Source organism: Orbicella franksi, chromosome 8 (genome assembly GCF_964199315.1).
Source record: "Orbicella franksi chromosome 8, jaOrbFran1.1, whole genome shotgun sequence".
NCBI lineage: Eukaryota > Metazoa > Cnidaria > Anthozoa > Scleractinia > Merulinidae > Orbicella > Orbicella franksi.
In genome coordinates this window covers 24,785,782-24,808,475 of record NC_138152.1, presented here as the reverse complement: position 1 = coordinate 24,808,475, position 22,694 = coordinate 24,785,782, and the positions used below count along the sequence as shown (strand labels likewise).

Genomic DNA, 22,694 nt, shown 5'->3' with positions numbered 1-22,694 from the left:
GCTACTCGTCTTAAATGTCGTTGACGAGTAGCCCTGTACGCACCAAAAAATTCGAATTTTTCATTGGCTGACAAAAAATGAATGCGCAGCAGAAATGAAAATTGCAAAGCTCTACGCATTCCATTTTACTTCCGGCCCGGATTGAGGCACCTCATTCTCGTCCCCAGAGCGTCCGTTTCTTTTGGTCACGTGGTCGGAGAAACGGAGCTCTGGTAGCAGCCATCACCGGATGTCCGTAAATCACGGACATCCGGTAACGCATGCGTAATTTTGGCCTGTATATCTGCTCATGCTCAGAAACTAATCGGGAGGGAGGGGAGAGAGGAATAGAGAGTATTCTTCAGATGTAAACAGATCGGAACGCTGACATGTGTTTTCACTTCGCTGAAGTTAGGTGATTTAGAGTTAAAAAGAGAGTAGAAAGCGGCCTTAAATGCCGTCGCCACTTCAAACACGATTGCCAGCTTGTGTAATATTTTACCAACGGGTTTCGCGGTGCATTTTGTGGTGGACCGTCCAGAAAAATTCAGGAATCGATAGCTGTGTTCTTGTTGTTTCTTCTCTTCATATTCGATAAAAAGGAGAAGTTTAAAGAGCGAGGTGCAGTTGTGAAAGCTTTCAAGCAAAGTAATCAGGATACGGCATGTATTACGTCTATCGATGACACGGTAAAATTTGTTTATGGACACACGGAGGCGTTTGTGGAAACCAGCCGTGGAAATTGCATCACTGACCAGAGGATTTAAATGTAAGCCGTGCTGATAGCTGAAGGGAAAATTTTTTAATGGTAAGAACTATTTACTTCCTGGTTATTTACATAGGTTTGTAAGCTGCAGCAGAATAAAAATCTGTTGAACTCAGGAAAGTTTTGTTGTATTGGAGTTTTGCTCATGTTTCCTTGCAAGGAATGTAATAAAGGTGCTCACTTTCATATGATCTTTCATGTCCTCATTTTTTCAAGTAACCCCATTCTGTTCTATTTTTTTTTACAAAAAAGGGTCTTACACAATCAACAGATCATTAAACTGTCAAATTAAATCAATCGATCAACTTTTATTGTGCATTATTTACAGAATTAATTTACATCAGTATTATAATTAAATAAATATGAGAAGAGAAATCTATTTTGCATATGGCGATGGAAAGAATAAAAAAATATGTGTGTGGTAACCAGGGTATAGGGTAGCAATTGGCCTTTTGAAGTGGTTACAACCATGTTAAGAAAAACACCAAGAAAAAAATAAAAGTCCTCTGCCAGTTGTTATTGAGTGGTTATATATGTGTGCTGGGGGCTTCCATAATGGCTCTGCAGCAATTTTAATTAGCTTATCTGGAACATCTAATGATGGTTTTTGTAAATTCAGGCTTGAGAAAAGCCTGTAGACATTACAAAACTAGATATAGGGCTATTCCACCATTTTGTCCCCCATCCCCCACTGCTTTTGTCAATGTAATTGTTTTTGTTCATTTTATACCTTTCAACCAGCTTATCTAAAGCTTCATCTTTTGGGTGCTTTCAACAACAACACCACCAATTTATTTCAGTATTCCTATATGAGTACATGGTGTTACCAAAAATATAATACAGCTAAAATGATGTAACTATAACGATAGTATCTGGCATTGGTATACATGTAGAGGTTCCTGATGTGAAGAGAGTGATTCATATTGGTGTGCCTCAATGTACATTAAGGAAGATTTTTTTTAAGGAAACTGCATGAACAAAATGAATGGGAAACAATGCAATGACATTGCTCTTTTACAATTCATGTTACTTCATGGTAATAAGGCTCTTCAGCCTGTTATGCAACCATGTACAACAACAAATCTCAATGTATACTTTCTACGTCTTGTGGTTGATCAGAACATCAGCCACATAGCTTTACTATCAACAATGGTTCTTTCTCCATCTCCTTTTTTTTCAGTATTATTTATTGAACTGCAAGAGCAACATTCCTATTTGAATTATCCATAAATGGTCATCCTTCAAGGAATTTATGTAGCACTATTATGGTCTGAAAATTAACAAAGAATAGTAAATAATGGCAGGAAATAAATTATCTTTCAAAGGCTAACAAAAAGGTTATGATATTTTTCTTATGGGGATATTAATGTAACTCTGTACATCTTTAATGTTTGATTTGTTTTTAGTAGAGATAATTCCCACATTACATTTGGAAACCCACTAGTCCTGATGATTCGTTATCAGTTGTACATGTATAAATAATTGTCTCTTATGTTTGTTCACAGTTATTTGCATGGATGATAAATTATTGTTATTTACTGATTAATGTTATTGTGACGGAATAAAGTTTTGCTAGTTGCAGTTGCTTCCTAACTAAAGTGGGGAGAGAGGAAAGGGCCTCAAATTTCAGCTATGGTTATCTATGGTTATTTACCTTTACACATCATTTCCACAAGTAAATTATGAAAAAAAAAAAAAAAAAATTGGGTGAAGGCTCTAAAGCAAACTAAACTCTTGCCTGACCACAAAAGGTTTGTTCGTGTTTTTTGGGGGAAGACTATAGGGGAGGTCTCAATAATAAAGAGAGGGGAGCTAAAAAACAGACATTATATATATCTATAACAGCAGAAGCTTCTTAACAGATAGTAAAAGATACATACATAACAATATGTGGAAGAAACAAACCAAACTTCATGTTCAGACCATTTGCTACAGCATCCAGGTACGTAGCAGAGTATTATAACACGGACCTTTGACTCATTTTGGCAATTTAATATCAATACATTTTGGACTGCTAGAATCTGATCTCCTTGATCTTTCAGAGAGAGAAAAACACACTCACCTTCGCATTTCCAGTGCCACATTTGCTTAGCAAGAGTGATATTTCTTCGTCTTTTCACCCGGCTCTAAGTTTCCTTTTGAGCTTTTCATAAAGGAAGACAAGCGTTTCTTAAAACCCACTGCCGATTCGAACTTAATTTTACGATTTCTTGGGGTATGGCCAGCGACAAAGTAATTGTTGTATTAGCTGGTTGATTCTCCGAGTTCTAAACGTTTCTTCCCACCTTCTCCGCTGCTACAACAAAAGACGATGATTACGATCGTGAATGATATCGTTGCAGGCGACGTACTCCTTTGGTTACGTGGAAACTTTAACGATTCCTTCGGATCGATCGGGAAAGGTGCAACTTCAGAATACCCGGCCACTTTACTTACATGTGTCGGTGGGCTTTGAAGAACGAGCTATATAACAATAGTTGCTATTGTTATTCAATATTTTATCGAGAAAACGTTACAATGTTTTTAAAACGAACACCATACCATGGCAATATAACAGTTAACAGTCACATCAGAAACAACTACAACGCGGACGGCGACGGGAACGCCATAAGCTCACGGAAAAGCCAAAAGGTCCACTGCGCATGACTGGCGGGAAACAAGTTGACGTTCTGCGTAAGTTTTCGCTTTCGTTTCCTCTGCTGTGTATTCTGAAGTTGCCCCTATCAGGCAATCTTTTGCGAGGACATTGATGGCGTCCAACAATCCAGGTTCCTTTTGGTTAATTTTGTGTTTTATTTAACTTATCTTTTTTTCTCAGATCTGAGATAGTAAAAGCTTTTGGTAATTTTACCATCGTTATTCTATCTTAACAGCAAATCGCGTCGGTGGAGACTTCGCTCCTCCTAAAAGACCCAATTTTGGATCTGTGGGAAAGACGATCGCTCTAAGAACAAACTTTTTTAAAGTTCGACTTCCCAATGGAGACATTCACCATTATGATCTTAGCATATCGCCCGACAAATGCCCGAGACGGGTGAACCGCGATGTCGTGGAAGCTATGGTTAGCACTCATCACAAAGTTTTCGGAGGACAAAGACCTGTGTTTGATGGAAGGAAGAATCTTTACAGCAGTAAAGCACTACCGATCGGTCGAAAACCAGTAAGTTGTAAGCTTGTTTCCATCTGGAATGAGCTTTATTAATAGGAATTTTTAAAATTTATGACTTATAGAACAATTGCAAGTCTTAGCGTTTGAGGAAGTTTTCGGTGTTATTTTGGATCGAGATGTATTATTGTGTTTATAGCGCGTGTACGAATACAGTATGCTTTCTTTATACATGTCTACTTAATGTATACGTATCTAGTTTTTCCTCGAGCACAATGCAGCTTTAGCGACACATGGAGGGTGGTCTTAGCAAAAAAATCAAGTCTTTTTGTTCCCCTACAACACCCACAGGCTATAGAGAACTTGGGTAAGACTGTACATTGTACAATTGTGCTTAATATTTTCATAACTGGAATGTTTGGGTGTTATGTTTTAGATTGATTTTGAGATGACTCTTCCAACTGAAAACAGCAAAGACAAGACATTCAAAGTAAGTAAGAGTCATTGTTTAAAGGCATAATAGAAGGTAGACTGTAGCTAAAAACTGAAGCTATAAAAAATATTTTATGACGGCTCATCAGATAGGTTAAATTTCATATACAGTGTATGCCTCCCCCCCTCCCCTGCCAACCCTGATACTTGCTAAGTCCTCTTCAAGTTCCTTTGTTGTGTAGCCTCCCATACAGATGGTCTTTGGGTTTGTCATGCCATCTTCCCCATGAACATTTGCTCAATGACAGCGCACTTCCTGATCAAGGCAGTGAACTTTGGGGCCAGAGAAATCATGCATTTAAAGTTATTTACATACATACTTACATACTTTATTGGCTCGTCCCCACAGGGCTTTTCAGAGTCACTGTTACATTACAAAATTTAAAAACGCAGAAAACCAAACACATAACAATGATAACTTAAAAAGAAAACAAATGTTGAATAAAAATTATATCCAGTTGATGATGATAATGATAATGACAGTGACAGTGACAGTGACAGTGACAGTGACAGTGACAGTGACAGTGACAGTGACAGTGACAGTGACAGTGACAGTGATAGTGATAGAGACAGTGAAAGTGGTAATGATAATAATAATAATAATCAAATCTATAACAAAATTCCCGATCGTGATTGGTTCTCCATGTGCCTATTTGTCGCATAATCAGCACACGATCATGTGGATATCCAATAAAAGGTATCCCATTTGAACTTTTTCAAATGAGAAACCTGTAATTGGATACCCAAGTGATTCACACACCAGTAACGTGCGCCTTAATGGCTTCCTTCACAGTGTTTCTTATGGTTTTCAAAACTTCTATAAAGCGCTACTGACATTTTTGCTCCAAAGAAGGTCTCAAAAGAGATTTTGAATTCCAAAATTTGTTATAGATGCAATTAATTAGTAATTGGACCTCCTGTCATACAATTCATGGAGTAATCTTGCTCGCAATTTCAAACTGGCCCCACGCTTTCCACTCAACTAAATTTGAAATTACTCGCGCGATTACTCCCTGAATTGTACTCCACTCGGTCCAACTACTATTACTAATAATAATAATGATAATAATAATAATAATAATAAGAATTATTATTATTATTTCAGGGAGATCCTCAGTAATTTAACTATAAAACATTGTGATAAGACAAAAGTTAAAACCATCACAGTTAAAAAACTCTAAAAGCTGTAAAAAACTCTAAAAATGCGACAACATTTCGACGTTTACTCAATGTCATTTTCAAGTCAAAATGAATAAGAAAATGTTATTTGAATATAAATGTACAAAACAAATCCTTAGAGACTTAAATAAAACACTATTAAATGCGAGAAATATTTGCATGCAGTGTCACATAAACAGTTTAGCATGAATGGAGTCCTTCTGAGTATTTAGCCCAGGTTTTAGTTCCTTAATAAACAACATTTAATAAACAACATAATTATTTTTTTTAAGGTGACAGTCAAATGGGTTGCACAAGTAAGCTTGTTTGCACTGGAACAAGCATTAGAAGGAAAACACAATCAGATTCCGTTCAAGACCATCCAGGCTCTGGATGTTGTGTTGCGCCACTTGCCATCCATGAAGTATACCCCTGTGGGGAGATCTTTCTTTTCTCCTCCAGATGGCTATTACCACCCACGAGAGAGCGGGCGTGAGGTTTGGTTTGGCTTTCATCAGGGTGTGCGACCGTCACAGTGGAAGATGATGCTGAACATTGATGGTTAGTGAAGAACTTGTGAAGCATGGGGTGGGGGGTGTTTGGGTTGGTGGCTTCAAAGAAAAATTATGAATTAAGTCTTCTCTTGTAGCGCTAACAAAAATCAAGAGAAAGTCTGTATTCGAAGCTAGTGGAGCAACCTAACAGTAGCCTGTTTTCAGTACTTTAGCATGAAGCAGCTATGACTATTTTTCTCCCACGGCTACTAAGCAAACAGGAACAAGGTTCCTAGCCTGTGAGTGCCTGGATAATACAGGTTTCACTGTTTTTTTGAATTGGCTTTTTTTTCTTGTTTCATTTGATTATAGTGTCAGCAACAGCATTTTATAAGTGTCAGCCTGTAGTTGAGTTCATGTGCGAGGTTCTTCGTAAACAGCAACAGGAACTTCACCAGCATAGGCCGCTATCTGATGTAGAAAGACTGAAGTTTACCAGGGAGATCAAAGGTACTGGCATTATGTGTTAATTGCTAGCTGGAAAGAGTTGGAAGGAAGTGCCAGTAATGAAATTATTGTAATACATGTATATTCCCATTGAGTGACTTACGTGTATAAAATCAGGAGATTTTTCTCACATTCGAGAAAACCCCATGCATGACCTTGAACAGTATTGTCGATAGCATTGACGCACAGCTGGGCTTGACACTAATGGTAGCCAACTAGCCACATACTTGTAGTAACTTTGTTTTGGCCACTGGGTTTTTGATTTTCACTTTACGCTTTGGCTAGAGAGTAAACAAAATGAAATTGACCAAACTAGTTTCTGTCTTCCTCAAGGATACAAGCGACACTTTTCTCAGAAAGAAGGTCATAATTTCATTGTAGACATACACATGTCATGTTACCAGACACATGCTGTTCAGCAGCTGCATGTATGCAAATTTAGGTTTGTTTACTTTTCACTGTGTGGTATGTAAACAGGTAACTGAACATGTTATTATGTTGAAAGAACTATCTGACAAACAGGAGTTGAGCATTTTCTGAACGCACATATTGATGTTTTTTTTTTTGTTACAAAATTTGTAGAATAAAACTTGACTGCTTCCTAATAAAATTATGGACGAAATCTTGTGGAAAGGGATAACATTTGATTTAGCGTAACAACACATGCCTGGGTGATTTGTTGTTGTATGCATACTGACAAGACCTGCCACTCAAGATCGAGTACATGTAATTAGATGACAAAGATTAATCCTTAGACATTTAAATCAGCCGTTTTTGGCTGTTGAATTTCGCTAATGACAGTTTGCAGTATTGTTCAGATAAATGTGTTGCTTTTGAAACATTTCTATGGGGCCTGTTTGTGAAGAAGTTTGGACAGTTTTTGTAATGATGTCTTGTGGTCTCAATATTTTTCCTAGGAAGTATCAAAGAAAAACAGAGTCCTGAAAGTCTTTTTGGGAACCCTGGAACTTTATTGGAACTGGTTTAAGTAAAATCTCATTACCAACATTATGCATTAAAGAGAGTCACTTGCATTTTGTTTTCAAGCTAAATGCTAGTAATTCTGCTGTTATTGGACCTAGCCAACATCAGCACTTGGCTAGTGAAAAAACAAAAAGCTTCGGATGCTTCGGCATCTAAGTTGTCACTAGCCACTAGGCTAGTAAGTTGAAAATTTAGTGTAAAGCCCTGACAGACTACAGTACCTTCACTTCTAAAGTGATTGCTTCTGAAATACTTACATGTATGTACATGTACAGTGTATGTGTAAGAATTATTAATAATTGTATTATTTCTTTTACTAGGTTTGAAGGTCGAGATCACACACTGTGGTACTATGAAGAGGAAGTATCGGGTAACCAATGTCACAAAACTACCAGCACAAACTCTGAAGTTTCCTCTCAAGCAGTCAGAAGCAGGGCAGTCCCAGGAGATCACAGTGGCAAAGTATTTTCAGGAAAAACACATGAAACAACTGCAGTAAGTTTTAAACATTTCTAAACTCTAAACATCAAACAATTACATGTACATAATTTTGTTGGGTGGGTTAAATTATTGACCAGGCATGTTAATGCCTGCTCTCAAGGTGGCTGAATATTTGTTTGAGTTGTTTGTTTTACTAATAACAACAATACAAAAGTTTAAATGGGGCCTGAAACCACTATTAAAATTGACGGGTATAGTTTCAGGCCTCATTTCAACTTTTGTATACATTAGATATTTTTAAAATGCTGCCAAAGGAAAATATCCAAAGATTATTTTTTAACAATGTTTATGGATGGAGATGCATAGGAGGTGCATAATCACACAAAGACAAAAACTTTGTTCATATCCAGCTTTCTACTGCAAGACAGTAATGCATGCAGATGTCAAAGCATAACTGTAGTCAATGAAGGAGCTGTAGTTAATATGGCATAAAAGCCGTGGCAATCCTGAGTGGACAAGACAAGTGTAACCCAGTGTACTTCTTGCCCCTTCTTAGGCGGGCCTTTTCATAGGGTTCAATAGAAAAACAGAAATTAGGGGAAATTTTCTGGGGCAGATTATGGGATAAGAACAGACTATTTTGTGCTAAATTATAATGAGCAAAGTATGTGATTTTTTTCTTGAGCTTTTTAAAGGTTGTTTTACTAGTTTTCTGAAGAAGAAACCTACTTTTGGGCAGCTCCAAAGACAATTTGAACTCAAAGAAACAACAATTAAACATCTATATGCGTACAGCCATGACTTTTATAAGTGTACATGTATTTTTAAAATTTATTTTTATTAATGACTGAATGTAACGTTTATTCCTCTTCCAATGATAGTCCCTCATTTCCCACTGATAACTGATAACAGCATATGACTAAGTATATATTAAATAGAGGAATGGACATCAGTTTCTTGATATACATGTAAAGTTGCGAGGTACTCTCAAGCTGACTGCTGACCTCTACTCAAGCAATACACCCATACAGGCATCAACTTCACGAGGCAGTCATCTGAAGAATTAACATGCCTTTAAGTTAATAGAAGACAACCAAAGTATTTCAACTTAAGTGGAAGACCCTTCCCCAATTTTCTTCGTCCTTAAACTGACTGGACCTTTTTTCCAGACATAACTAATCGATGACATCAATGACATCAATGAAATCAATAAGTAATCAATAGGTAATCGAGAGGTAATCAGTTGATTTTTAGTCATTGATTATTGCCGATGATCAATGAGTAATCGATGACTAATTGATTGATGGGCCACAAAATTTTTGGTCATCGATTAGTCATTGATTGCATTGATTATTCATTGATTTCATCCATTACTCATTGATATCATCTTGTGGCTGCAAACTTATTTGACGAAGAAAAACAAAATTTAAACAACTTAAATGTAAACAGATGTTTTCAGGTTTATTCTTTTCAGCTTAAGTAGTACATGGAAATTAAGCTTCAGAAGGTTCTCCAGTATCTCTTTGCCATTTGTTGTTGAACCATACCTTGACAGTTGCCCCGCCAAGGTTGTTCAGTTTTGCAAATTCTTCAATAACTCCGTGCGATGGATACTTGCTGTCTTTGTACAAGGCCTCAAGGGCCATTTTCTGCAAATGCGAAAATTTAGTCCTCCTATTTGTGGTTGATGAAGCACAAGAGTTGGGTAAAGTGAAATATTGCACAATTGAGAATCATCTGTATTTGAGATTAGCACATTGCGTCTCGACATCGTCAACAGGAACTTCACATGCAAGGAAAAATGCATCTAACACAGATAAAAGAATCACAAACAATAGAAAAATGGTACAAGAAAGCAAGAAAACTGTCTTTTGTGCGCAGTATAATAGTCGATGAGTAATCGATGGGTCATCGATGAGTAATCAATTACATCAATGAGTAATCGATGTCATCGATGAGTAATCGATAGGCCACAAAATTTTTGGGCTTTGATTACTCATTGATTACTCATTGATCATCGCCAATAATCAATGACTAATCAACTGATTACTCATTGATTACTCATTGATTACCAATTGATGTCATTGATCATCGATTAGTTATGTCTGGTTTTTGCATGTGCTGAAGCACTTCCTCTGAAAGATAGTTGGAAAGTAATTGCATATTCTTATCACCAAGCCAAGGATGCAAGATGAGCTCACTGAAGAAATTTCAAGATTCCTGCAGGGGGAAATTGATTTTGTAAAGTGTACCAAATCACTGGCTTGGGTATACACGTACTTGCAGAAAGTGCTCTTGTCGTAGCATGACATGGAAAAGCTCCCAGGCACTAAACAGCTAATAGCAAATGGCTCCTTTAGGAGCCACCAATACTGTAAAAGTCAATGGCCCAACAGTACTAGTGTTGCACTGTACTCTGTCCACTTAGTTGTTTGTATACAACAAAAAATACAGAAATAAAAATGAGCTACATGTACAACCTCCTTCATACTCTAAAATCAAAAAAAAAATCATTCAATTTTATTTGCAGCATATTTTGGGGTCCTTAATGAAGCTAGTGTTTACTAGGAAGCAAATGTGGCAAAATAGCAATTGAAATAATTATAGTCACAATCAGTACATGTACATTAAAACTAATCTTTGATTTTTGTAAGAATACTGATCTTGAGATACATAATCATCGTTTCACTCCCCCTTTCCTTCCTTATGTATTTTTGAGTCTGTACTTATTGAATTTAGAATTCTTTCTCTTTTGGCATCTTCACTATTTAGGGGTGCATAGGGCGTCGACCATGACTCTCCACCGAACTATATTTAGCATGGTTCTTCTGGCCTCTTAAGCCAATTAGACAGGTTATTTGTTTCCAGTTCTTCCAAATGTGATTGCATTTAGCTCACAGTGCTTTATTATTGTATGTGTGTAGGTTCCCCCACCTGCCTTGTCTTCAGGTTGGACAGGAACAGAAACACACCTACCTACCCTTAGAAGTGTGTAACCTTGTTGCTGGACAGCGCTGCATCAAAAAGCTGTCTGACATGCAGACGTCCAAGATGATCAGAGCCACTGCAAAGAAAGCTCCTGATAGAGAACAGGAAATTGTTAATCAGGTGAGCAGTGGTACACAACTGGTGTTATTTTAAAGCATTATTTTTAGACTCATGAAAAAAAAAAAAATAATAATAATAAAAATAAGAACTAGCAAAACATAACAGCAAGACGAAAGAAAAACCCAAAGGCTTAAGCAAAATGGAACCTTACCAGGAGCAACAGGAGCTATTGGGACTCTCCCCCCCCCCCCAAAAAAAAAAAAATAAAATAAATAAATAAATAAATAAATAAACAATATTGATAATAATGGTCATAATGATAATAATAATAAATAAATAAGTAACATTCTCTGGAAAATCTGAAATGGGATACCAGGCAAGGGTTTAAAGATAAGAAGGGTTTGTGAAGAGATTGCCCATACTGTCATTTGCATTGTTTCTTTCATGAGAATAAACACTTCTTGTGTCCCTCGGTGTACATGTATGAGGAAATATCAGCAGCCCTTAGTCTACCTAGTTGAGATTCATTTGTACAGATGCATATTTAAAGAGAAACTCTTTAATAATTATTTATTGGCAGCCATTACGCACAGACACCTGATCTGTCACTCAGTCTTACATGTTTTTAATCATCACTACAACTATACATGTCACAATTTTCTGTCAGTTTGGACTTGTTTGTTACACACAGTTACACACCATGCGTGATACTAACAGTTTCTGATCCTCAAGACTTTTGGAAAGCATTCAGTGGTTACAGTACTGTTATTATTTTTAAGTTTGTTTACCATCATGTCCCAATGAAGAAATTAAGTCTGACTATTGAGACTATGGTCTTTGTACATAAACGTTAATTTTTTAATGATTCCAGGTCAGGAAAGCAGATTTTAACAATGACCAATATGTTCAGGATTTTGGAATCTCAATAAACGACAGAATGGTTGAACTCGAAGGTCGTGTTCTTCAGGCTCCTAAACTGCAATATGGAGGAAAGGTTAGGAAACCTACCTTTTGTTACTTAAAGTGTTGTAAGTGATGCCTTCATTGTTTCTGTGCAAAGTTAACTAAAACATCCTTATTCTGTTATTGTAATGCTGTGATCAATAATTGATTAGCTGACATGCCAGTAAACATTATCTTGATGAGTCATTCTAGCCTGCTCCAGGGTCCAATGAGTTGGGGAGCAGCTTAAAAAAAAGTGGGAGGTGTGGGGGAGAGGTGGGGAGGCAAATTTATTTAGTGAGAGACTGTGCTCTTCAGTTATTTTTCTTTTGCCATTTTTTTGCACTGATCCTCAATTGACTGAATGCCTGGTGTAGTCGCACTAATACTCTTAATGATACATAAAAGGATTGTACAGGCATGTGATATTTAATCATTGGCCTTTGTTATATCTTGTTAATCATCAGGACAAAATAAAGATTTCTCCAAGACAAGGTATGGTTAAATATTAATTGATTATTGCATGGGAACTTGGTACACATGACTGTACATTAACTGTGATCATAGTATTATCAATGATCTGTAATAAGTTCTTCTCATGAACAGGTCACACTGTACAAAACCTACAGTACTGGATACTAACAAGCTAACACAAATTGTGTCATTAACAGTTGACTTGTTGAAGCTGCTTTGCTTTGGAAGCTGTCGCATTCTTTTGTACCATGTGACGAGTTCATGCAATGGACTACTTCAATGGTTCCGTTATTTCTGTTTTCCACTTTTTGACAATTAAGCGGTTTCCAATTGAGTGTTGTAAAACCAAAACCAAACCAATTACCTTCCAATTAGACTACTCACGACAGCCAATCTCAACCCGTAGTGAAACCAAAACAAAAACCAAAGTAAATGCCTGATTGCTTTGGTCACTCAATTGAAAACCGCTCTAGACCTTACTATTCTCCTTTATGCTGTTTTGTAAATTTAAGGTGCCTGGGACATGCGAGGAAAACAGCTGTTCCACGGCATCGAGATAAAGGTCTGGGCGATTGCTTGCTTTGTAAGTCCTCAAGATTGCAACGACAGAGCTTTGAAGAGTTTCGCGTATCAGTTGATGAAGATAAGTGGCGAAACTGGAATGCCCATCAGATCTGAGCCTTGTTTCTGTAAATATGCCAAGAAACCTACAGATGTAAGTAGATGAATTTTTGAATTCTTCTTACTGTCCTTATTTTCTGTGGTTCGCTTTGGGGTAATTTAGGTGTTAATGAAGACTCTCTCCCGAGATAATGAGATCCTTCTTTCTCATTGCGTGTTTCCTCGTATTTGCAACCAGATAATTTAGAGAATTTAGCAGGCAATCACTACTGACGTTTCACCAATCGTAATACGACGTCAAAATCTGTTATTTTCAAAAAAATGTTTTGCCATGGTTTCTCAACCAATCATAAGTGTCGTAAAACTTAAACGAAAATAATCACTTTCTAGCCTAGCCAATCACAAAAGACTGAGACAGTCCAATGAACCAATCAAAACTCGAACTAAATACTTGTACCGATGCGAAGCGCTGGAAAACGTGTGCGAGCGAATCATGATTGGTTTTGGTTTTACTTCTGATTGGATGGAAAAGTGGGACGAACTTTTTAAAGGCTGGTTTCCACTAGTGCGGAGTCGGAGTCGGAGTCGGAGTCGGAGTCGTAAGAGCGCTTATGACCTCGTGAAAATCGAAAATCGGAGTCATAAGCGGAGTCATAAGCTCGACGGAATCGGAGTCGGAAGAATCAGAACGTTTCCATTTCTTCCGATTCCGTTTACGACCCCGTCACTTATGATCCAGTGAAAACCAGATTGTCGGAGTCGGAAGCAAAAGCGAAAGAACCAAACAATCACAAGCCCAGAATTGAGCATTGTGATTGGTTTATTCTGTTTCTTCTTCCGACTCTAACAATGAAGTTTTCACGAGATCATAAGCGACAGAGTCATAAGCGGATTTGGTATTCTGCTTCCGACTCCGTTGGTTTGATTTTCACTAGATCGTATATCAGTTTGCGCTTCTGATTACGACTAAAAAAAGGTCGACGCTAAAGTGAATGGTGCCCCGAAGCGAAAGTATTGAAATTCTGGACTCAATTCTCGATATGTAGGGTACGTTAGTGTATGTTAAAGTTCAACTTTGTTCTTTCTTTTTACTTTTCAGGTTGAACCGATGTTCAAGCACTTGATGGCGACGTTTAGCAATTTACAGCTTATAATCCTCGTGTTACCTGGCAAAACTCCAGTCTATGGTAAGTTCCGTATAACAGTGTTAACGCAAATTTCGTAGGACGGTGAAATGATGACGCAAATGGAGGCATAAGCCAACAAACTGGTCGAACACTGAACATATAGACCTTTCCGAACACGGATAGCAAAGTTGACGGTTTCCGAGCTCAGTTGTCATTACGTCACACCCCTTTCAGTATTCTGATAGGTTAATCGAGCGGAGCTCTCTCCATATTAGAGATGTTTTGTCGGGGTTGTTAAAAATGTCATTTTGGGTACCGAAAAAGGTCTCAGCTATTATTGTCGTTAAGGCAGTAAGACCTATTGTTACATGGTTGTGCCTCACAAGGACTGGGAACTACCGAATTCACGAATTGATTGGTTGAAATCGATATTGAAAGCGGTCTAGATTTTCCCATCTAGACCGGTATCTAGACCGGTTATATTTCGCGGTGAAAAAGTTGCAAACTAAAATAAAAACATGCTCACCCTTTTCTTCCATTTTCTTGTCAATCATTTATTGAAGTTTTCAGAAGTCTGATGAGAAAAAAAAAAAGGAAAGAGGACGAGCAAATTTTGGCAGATTTAAGTTCAGCTCATCTCAGTTCGCAAGCAAAATGTCAGCTAGTACAAACCAGTTACATTAAACGAATTAAATTTTTCTTCTTTGCCATGTAATAAAGATCTTATTAATTGAGCTAAGTCGGTCTGTATGGGCGATTCTTGACCTCGGTCGTGAGTACAGACCTCACTGCGTTCGGTCTGTACTCACGACCTAGGTCAAGATTCTCGCATACAGACCTCCTGCTCGGTTAATAAGAGCGAAAGGTTTTCGGGAAATGGACTAAAAAGCCCCAATAAATTTGACTCAAAGTTCCCTAAGACTGAAGTTCACCTAGAATGACCGAACTGATGAGATTTTGTTATAGTGCGGCCTAAATTAACCTACAGAGCTCCAAAAGCACTCCGAATAATAGCTTAAAAATAGCGTTTTAAAGCGTTTGAGAGAAACCCGTCCTTGTTCGCACATGTTACACTTCGAGTAGTCTCTCTTTTGCTCGAAAGAACGCAAAACAAATGAGCGTGCAAGTGTGGCTGCGTGCGTGACATAAGAGCGGCGACTGACAAAGCCGTGAGTAGCAAGACCGCTCACTAGAGTTGCGTTCTTCCCACGAATTTTCGAGCAAAAGAGAGACTGCTCGTAGCCTACACACCTGTTGGGTGTGAGTTGTTTCTTTGTCTCAGTGAGTTCTCTCATAGTGTTGTGTTTCACGTTTATCCTACAGCTGAAGTCAAACGTGTTGGGGATACAATGTTGGGTATTGCTACACAGTGTGTGCAGTCGAAAAATGTCATGAAATTAAACCCACAAACCATATCCAATCTCTGCCTCAAAATCAATGCTAAGCTTGGTGGAATAAACAGCATCCTCGCTCCTGATGTGCGGTAAGATTGAGCACTTTTCTAAACAGTACCACGTGAAAGTACTGCTCAAAAGCTTTTATTTGAATGGTCAGACACTAGGATTTCATCCACAGACTCGAAAGTTAGTACCACCTTTACAGCATAATAAACAGTAGCACGTGGAAGTACTGCTCAGTAGCTTTCAGTTGAATGGTCGCACACTAGGGTTTCATTAAAGAAGTTAGAACCACCTTGTACAGGATAACAAACAGTACCACATGAAAGTACTGCTCAGTAGCTTTCTTTTGAATGGTCACACACTAGGATTTCATCCACAGACTAAAATAATTAATTTATTAATTTCAACCATCCTAATTAATGTTGATTATTATTCTATCTCGGCAGACTGCCTGTGTTTCGTGAACCTGTGATATTTCTGGGAGCTGACGTCACTCACCCAGCTGCTGGGGACGAAAAACGGCCTTCAATTGCTGCTGTAAGCTGTTTGTGATTTCAGATATACAGGCTTGGAACGTCAGTTTCTTAGTTGCGGGCAATACTTGGTTAACATATGCAGACGTTTATGTGGCTCGTCAGTTCATCTTCCTTCCTTAAAGTGACGAGTCGATAGGTCTTTTATGTTCAAACTATGGATACTTATTCTTGATATTTGGGAACGATATTCGAGTGAAACAAATCTGATCGCAAGTCCGCTTGCTAGCAAAGGAGCTTCGGTTTTCATTCGCATCTCAGGACACCTGAGTCAGCTCTTTTCGCTGAATTAAGACCGCTTTATTACCTCGTTGCTCGAGCTATAAGCTCTTAGCCAAGGCACCGTCCACACTTCACGGGAAAAATTTGAGAACGCAGCTTTATTTCTCCGCGGTCAGGCCTACCGTCCACACTAATCCGTCACGAAAACGGACCTTTTTCGGAAACGCTCTTCAAAACGGAGGAATTTGAAAACACCGGCATTGCGTTTAAGTGTGGACGAAAAACACTTTGAAAACGGCGACGTATTGATAATCATGTGAGTAACCCTGCCATCGGTGGTTGTTGCGTTTTCAAATTTCTCCGGCGTAGTGTGGACGGAAAACATTTGATGCGTTTTCAGAGTGAAAACTCCGTTTTCAAATTTCTGCGGCGTAACTAGTGTGGACGGGGCGTAAGTCTCGAAACCGCTTTATTAGATTTAGTAGCAAAAGTTTATGGTAATTATGAAAAGAGATGGAAAATAATTGTTTCTGCATTATGTGTTGCAGGTTGTCGGAAGTATGGATGCCCATCCTAGCCGATATTGTGCTTCTGTGCGAGTGCAAACTCATCGACAGGTACGAACAAAATAAACTGAATGTGATAGCGGCCCATCGGGCCAATCACAGCAGACGTTAAGATCCTATTAACCAATCAGAACTCTGAGGAGAAGTGTGCAACTCAGGCCAAACGCGCATGAGCAAATGTCATTCACTACAGGCCATTTCCAAGTTGCCTTTTTCCTCTGTGTCAAAACGAGTCATCATGGGAAAACATTCTATGAAAATGTGTTCCGCCGACAGGTTCATTTTCATCCCAATTACACATTTTCGTATGTTAAAAGGTTTTGCGCGAAGACTCGTTTTGAAACAGAGGCACAACGTGGTCTATTGGTTTGGTGTTTGCCCTCATACTGGCGAATATAAGAAAAACTGAAAAATCATCAACTTGTGTGTAATGATTTTCACGAGTTTCCTCTTCGAAAATGTAGCACTTTTAGTTTTAACTCCAATTCAAAGCAAATAACCTAATAACTTTCCATGGAAATATTGGAAAAGAAAATCTATAACAGCAATGTCTCCACTGACGTTTGGCGCCAAAAGAGGAGACGAAGATTATTTTTTTGTAATGCACACCTGTAGCTGATGTCGCTGAAGTTTGTCATCGTTCCATCAACTAACTTCCATTTTGAATTTACATCGAGTTCCTTTATTCCACTTTATTTCATGTAACTATATGAACCTCAAAATACAACTGTCTTTCGCATTATATTAAAGAGAACTGTTCAGCTATACTGGTTAGTTATATATAAGAGCAGTTTCAAATCTATTCCGCTTAATATATGTTTTTAGGAAATTATTGCCGAGTTAGCAGCCATGGTACGGGAGCTGTTGATTCAGTTTTATCGCTCGACGAGACACAAACCAGTGCGGATTATTTTTTATCGAGATGGAGTGGGTGAAGGGCAGTTTAGACAGGTACGAGAGAAGGACAACTCAAAAGATAATTCTCTACAGTGAAAGAGAAAACAGATTCCTCGTAACGTTATTGTTTCTTTCCCTTTTCGAGAGGTGTCCAAACTTTGATCCCCAAAGTTCCAATTTCATACTGAATTACTGATGCTTTAGCGCCTCCCCAGGTTAGACACTTAGTTGTCGACAACTAAATGTTATCGACAACTAATTGTGTCCGATGCGAACATTCCACACATTGAAGTGTTATTTCTCGCTAGCTAAGTCAGTCCAGCGGGAGCTAGGGAACTAACGTTCACTGCGCATGCTCACAACACAAAGCGCATGCTTAAATGTGTGTTATGTTTCAATAGTTGTCAACAACTAAAGCAGTTTCCCTTTTCGAAAAGGGAAACTGCTTAGTAAGCTCTCGACAGCTACAAATTTAGCGTTTAGTTCTCGACAACTCATCTCACAGACTACGTTTTTTAGTTGTCAATAGGGACCTTAAGCACCGACGACGAATAGGACGACGACGACGAGTAAAACTGTTGTAGGACTGGGTCGAGGACGTCATTCACGGCGTGAAAACCAAGTGCGAGTAGATGTAAACAGAGCTGAGTTCTTGTAAACATCGACCTAAAACTATCGAAACATTTTTTCATGTCTTCCTTTCACGAACTCCAAGACCTGTTTCTCTTGAGCTACGAAAACGGTACTTTCGCTGACAAGCAAATTCAACACTGGACAAATCGACTAACCCAAAATAATGTTATTACCAACGATTTCTACACCAAACAGTCGCCGTAAAATCTAGTTACTACAAAGCAAAGAGGTGAAATAAATAACCAACTTTTATTTCAATAGTTTGATATACATTTTGTGCCTGAAACACTGCGTAAATAGATTAATACTTACTCACGTTCGCTCGGGACGGCAAACCTGACGTTTTGACGTCCTAAACTTCACGTGGACGACGAGTCTAGCATGCGCAGTATTACTTCCGGTCGTCGTCCTCTGGGCTCGTAGTCCTCGGTGCTTAAGGTCCCTAATAACAGATAGTCGTTGACAACTAAATGTCTAGTCTGTGGACGCCCTAATTAGTTCACTAACAAGTTTAAGTAACTACGCGGAGGACAACGTCGATTAAGAACTGAATTTCTATTTTATCTTCGAATCGCAAACTGAACATGGAACACAGCGTAAAATGCGAAATATCAATTTCAAAAATTATCTGTCGTGGTTAACGTTCTCCAGAAAACAGAGAATTTGGTCATTTCACGTTGTTGTTTTGCAGAGGACGGCAACGAAATGTACCAAGAATTTAACGCACGTGCACAGCCATTGTATTGCTCATTTAACCTTTTATTTAGCGATGTTGCCGTTGTCGTTGTGGAGTTCTTAAATTCCCTACCGTGTGGGACGCGTGGTGGCCTCATGGTTAGCGCGCTCGTCTCCAGATCTAGTGTTCCGGGTTCAAGCCCTGGCCGAGGTCCTTGCGTTTTTCTTGGGCACGACACTCTACACTCACAGTACCTCTCTCCACCCGGGTGGATAAATGGGTACCGGCGAATTTAATGCTCGGGGGTAAACCTGCGATGGACTAGCATCCCATCCAGGGGGGGAGCAGAAATACTCCTAGTCACTTCATGCTACGAACCGCGACACACTTGACCCGACGGGCGATTATGTTTACTCTAGCGAGTGATGGGTCAAGAAGTAATTTATCTTGCATTGTATTGGAAAGAAAGCTGCCTTGACGTGTTACTCGTTAACAGGTCCTGTGCCACGAACTAAAGGCAATCCGCGAGGCTTGCATCAAGTTGGAGGTTGGGTACCAGCCTGGAATCACGTTCGTTGTGGTGCAAAAACGACATCACACACGATTCTTCTGTCAGGACGAAAAAGACCGGGTATGAATTTTCTCACTGACAAAAATATATTTTGTATTGTAACCGATTGTAAAGATTTGCTGTTTGTTTTTCGATTCTATCTTCGGCGCAGGTTAGCTGGCCTGAATAAGACTTTTTCTATTGTCTCTCAAGTTACATATTTTACTTGTTTTAGTGTGGCAACAGTGGGAATGTCCCTCCAGGTACCACTGTGGATAGCGGCATCACACATCCCACTGAGTTTGACTTCTACCTGTGCAGTCACGCAGGTATTCAGGTAAAGATAAGCCATATACTCTAAGAAGTTAACCAGAAACAGAGTCCCGGTCCACAGTACACTGGAGATATTTGAAAACGCAACAATCACCGGTCGTTTGGATTTGTGTTTGAAGAAAACTGAAGCAGGGAAATCACATGATTCTCGTGACGTCATCATTTTTGAAAAGCTCTGTTTTCAAAATGTTTCCGTCCACTCTAAAACGTAAAGCCGGCGCTTTTAAATTCCTTCGGTTAGAAGGTCTAAGAATAATCTGAGAGAGATGGCCTTTCCCTTCATCTTCTCTTGCTAATCGTCCTTTATTGTCAATGAAATTTTGTCGAAAAAGATCATGTAAATTCCTGTGCATTGTTACGCGTCCGTTCACCTACTGTACAACGAGACTGTCAGACTAACACGTACAAAGGTTTTGTAGTTAATTAACAACGTCACAAAGTCGGAATAATAATGAGAATGGAAATGCACCAATAGCAGCGAACCAAGGTGCTACAAAAAGCGGCACGCAACAATTGACCTCATCGCCTGATGTATAGCAGTCGAAACGTCGTGATCTACATCTTAAAGTGACTCTATCGTAAGACAAACGAGTATAAATTCATCTATCCTTTCTTACACCACGATGAATAATAGACTCATCTTTAATGACGTTAATTTATCTTTTTTGACTGGCTTGGTTAGATCAGCGTCGTGTTTCACTAGCCCTCGACGCAGCACCATAGTTTCTTAAACTAATTGCTTGACCTGTTCACTTGTAGGGAACAAGCCGACCACGTCATTACCACGTGTTGTGGGACGACAACAACTTCAAAGCTGACGAGATTCAGGTCCTGACGTACCAATTATGTCACACCTATGTGAGGTGCACACGAGCCGTGTCTATACCAGCCCCAGCGTATTATGCGCATTTGGTGGCGTTCAGGGCGAGGTTCCACTTGATAGAGAGAGAGAAAGAAAGGTGAGAAACGTTGGAAGGAAATAAAAACATGCCTGCATGTAGATTATAAGGGTTCGTCCCGAGTCTGGAATTTTGCATGTAAGGTAGCACCCTGCAGGGTAGTTTTTCAGGCATGGAAGTGGCACCCCTGGGACCAGAGATGGTGCGCTTAGGAAAGCTATCTGCTTACAGGAGGTTGAAAAAGTAGGGTTTGTTTTTGGCTGGCACAATAACCAAATATCCGCTTACGACGGGAGGTGCCCGCGTCCAAGTCAGGTGTCCGTCATCGTGGGCAATCTCATCCCCAGTCTCCTCGCCTTTTCTGTCCACGGTGACCAAACGCCTGACGCTCTGAACAACATCAAAAACCGGAACCAGAAAATCCTGCTTCCGGTTTCGTTGTAGGCGTGCGTTTAAGTTCAATAGTGGTTTTTGAACATCCGTAGAGAGAGTAACTGCTGTGACTAATGCTGGGTAAGGATCGTGACCTCTAGTAACGAGATTGCGGGAAAGGCAGTTTTTATGGCTATGTGTGTATGCGTAGTGTACCTGTATAAGCCCTGGCGTTTAACCGGAATGTAAAAAAGGAGTTTGAAACGAGCTATAGCTGCACAGTTTGATCGAAATAGGGTTTTAATTACTTTGAATTATCATAATAAAACGAATTCAAAACAAGGATTGTTAGAGGAGGTCTCGTATTCGGGGTGGGAGGGGAGGGGGCTTAATACTGGATGTAAATTTTATTTAAAGGTAAATGGGTCTATAACGGGGGGAAGGGGGCGCTTATAAGCGAGAGGGGGCTTATAAGCGACAGTTTATGGTTACCACTTTGCAGGGTAAACTCAAGGATTCATTTTTTCTACTGCAAAACTTTGTTTCTATTTTGGAGGTTGTTCGGGTTGGCAAGCTTTTTCTGTGGACTTTTTTCAGTCTGCCTGTGTTATGATTTGTGGAAACAAGTTATAGTAACTGGCAGAGTACTTTAGGAAAACCTTTGATTGACTGGTATTTCAGGGTTGCCATAGGTCAGGAAATGGTCAGGGGAAAAAAATTCTTCAAGGTCAGGGAAAAGTCGGAATGTTATTTTGAGTCAGGGAAGATTGACAATTTGAAGAAAGGTCAGGGAAAATTAAAATAGTTTAACACGGCTGATTTAATACCATTCAAGGTTGGAAGAAACATGTGGGGTCACTGTAATCTCAACGATATTTTTACTTCATGAAGAAGGAAAATTTGTCGTAATGAACTAGTGGAAAGGACAGCTGTAAGTTGAGATCAGAAGCCGCTGCTAGATCTGACGTTTTGTATTTATTTGATCAGGAAAACGTTATTTTTGTCGGGAAAAAGTCAGGGGATTTTGAAAAGTGATGTCTTTGGCAACCACGTTTATGGTCCACAGAGAGATCAATACCAAGCATATGACCACTGCGCGTTGCGCCCAAAATCCTGACATGATACTTTTGTTTTATTGTAGTCACGACAATGGTTCATCGTGTAGCGGTGGGCATGGAGATGAACGGAGTCCTCAGATATTGGCCAAAGCTGTTCAAGTTCACTCTGAAATGTTGAAAGGCATGTACTTTGCTTGAGGACACTCTGTGTGATATATACAATATAGATTATCTACTCGCTGTAACAAAGTAGCAAATACTTCATGTATTTACCCTGTGGTGTAGTTTTATCCTCTTTTTACCGGTTTGAGAAACAATCTTACCTCTTGTTTCTTTGTAAAAAATCGGATCAAGAGAAAAAGAAAATCTTGATTGCTGGATTTTTAATCCGCATTATGGCGGTTTGACTATAAAAT

General features: G+C 39.1%; 1 protein-coding gene across 1 annotated transcript; it reads left to right on the top strand.

Annotated features, from left to right (window-relative positions):
• The first annotated feature begins 3,472 nt into the window (after window positions 1-3,472).
• Window positions 3,473-22,476, top strand: LOC145495830 (protein argonaute-2-like). Its single transcript, XM_081475415.1, has 19 exons — window positions 3,473-3,513; window positions 3,619-3,905; window positions 4,288-4,341; window positions 5,795-6,062; window positions 6,368-6,505; window positions 7,807-7,981; window positions 10,852-11,035; window positions 11,847-11,969; window positions 12,385-12,412; window positions 12,904-13,106; window positions 14,112-14,199; window positions 15,463-15,622; window positions 15,986-16,076; window positions 16,843-16,911; window positions 17,686-17,811; window positions 19,563-19,697; window positions 19,852-19,953; window positions 20,709-20,908; window positions 22,362-22,476. Exons 1-19 carry the CDS (start codon window positions 3,495-3,497, stop codon window positions 22,474-22,476), a joined length of 2,565 nt encoding a protein of 854 aa, XP_081331541.1. The 5' UTR covers window positions 3,473-3,494.
• The last annotated feature ends 218 nt before the right edge of the window (window positions 22,477-22,694 follow it).

Coding starts and splice junctions, on each gene's coding strand:
- LOC145495830 (XM_081475415.1), top strand. Junction 7,982..10,851: donor AAACACATGAAACAACTGCA/GTAAGTTTTAAA, acceptor GTATGTGTGTAG/GTTCCCCCACCTGCCTTGTC. Junction 11,036..11,846: donor AACAGGAAATTGTTAATCAG/GTGAGCAGTGGT, acceptor TAATGATTCCAG/GTCAGGAAAGCAGATTTTAA.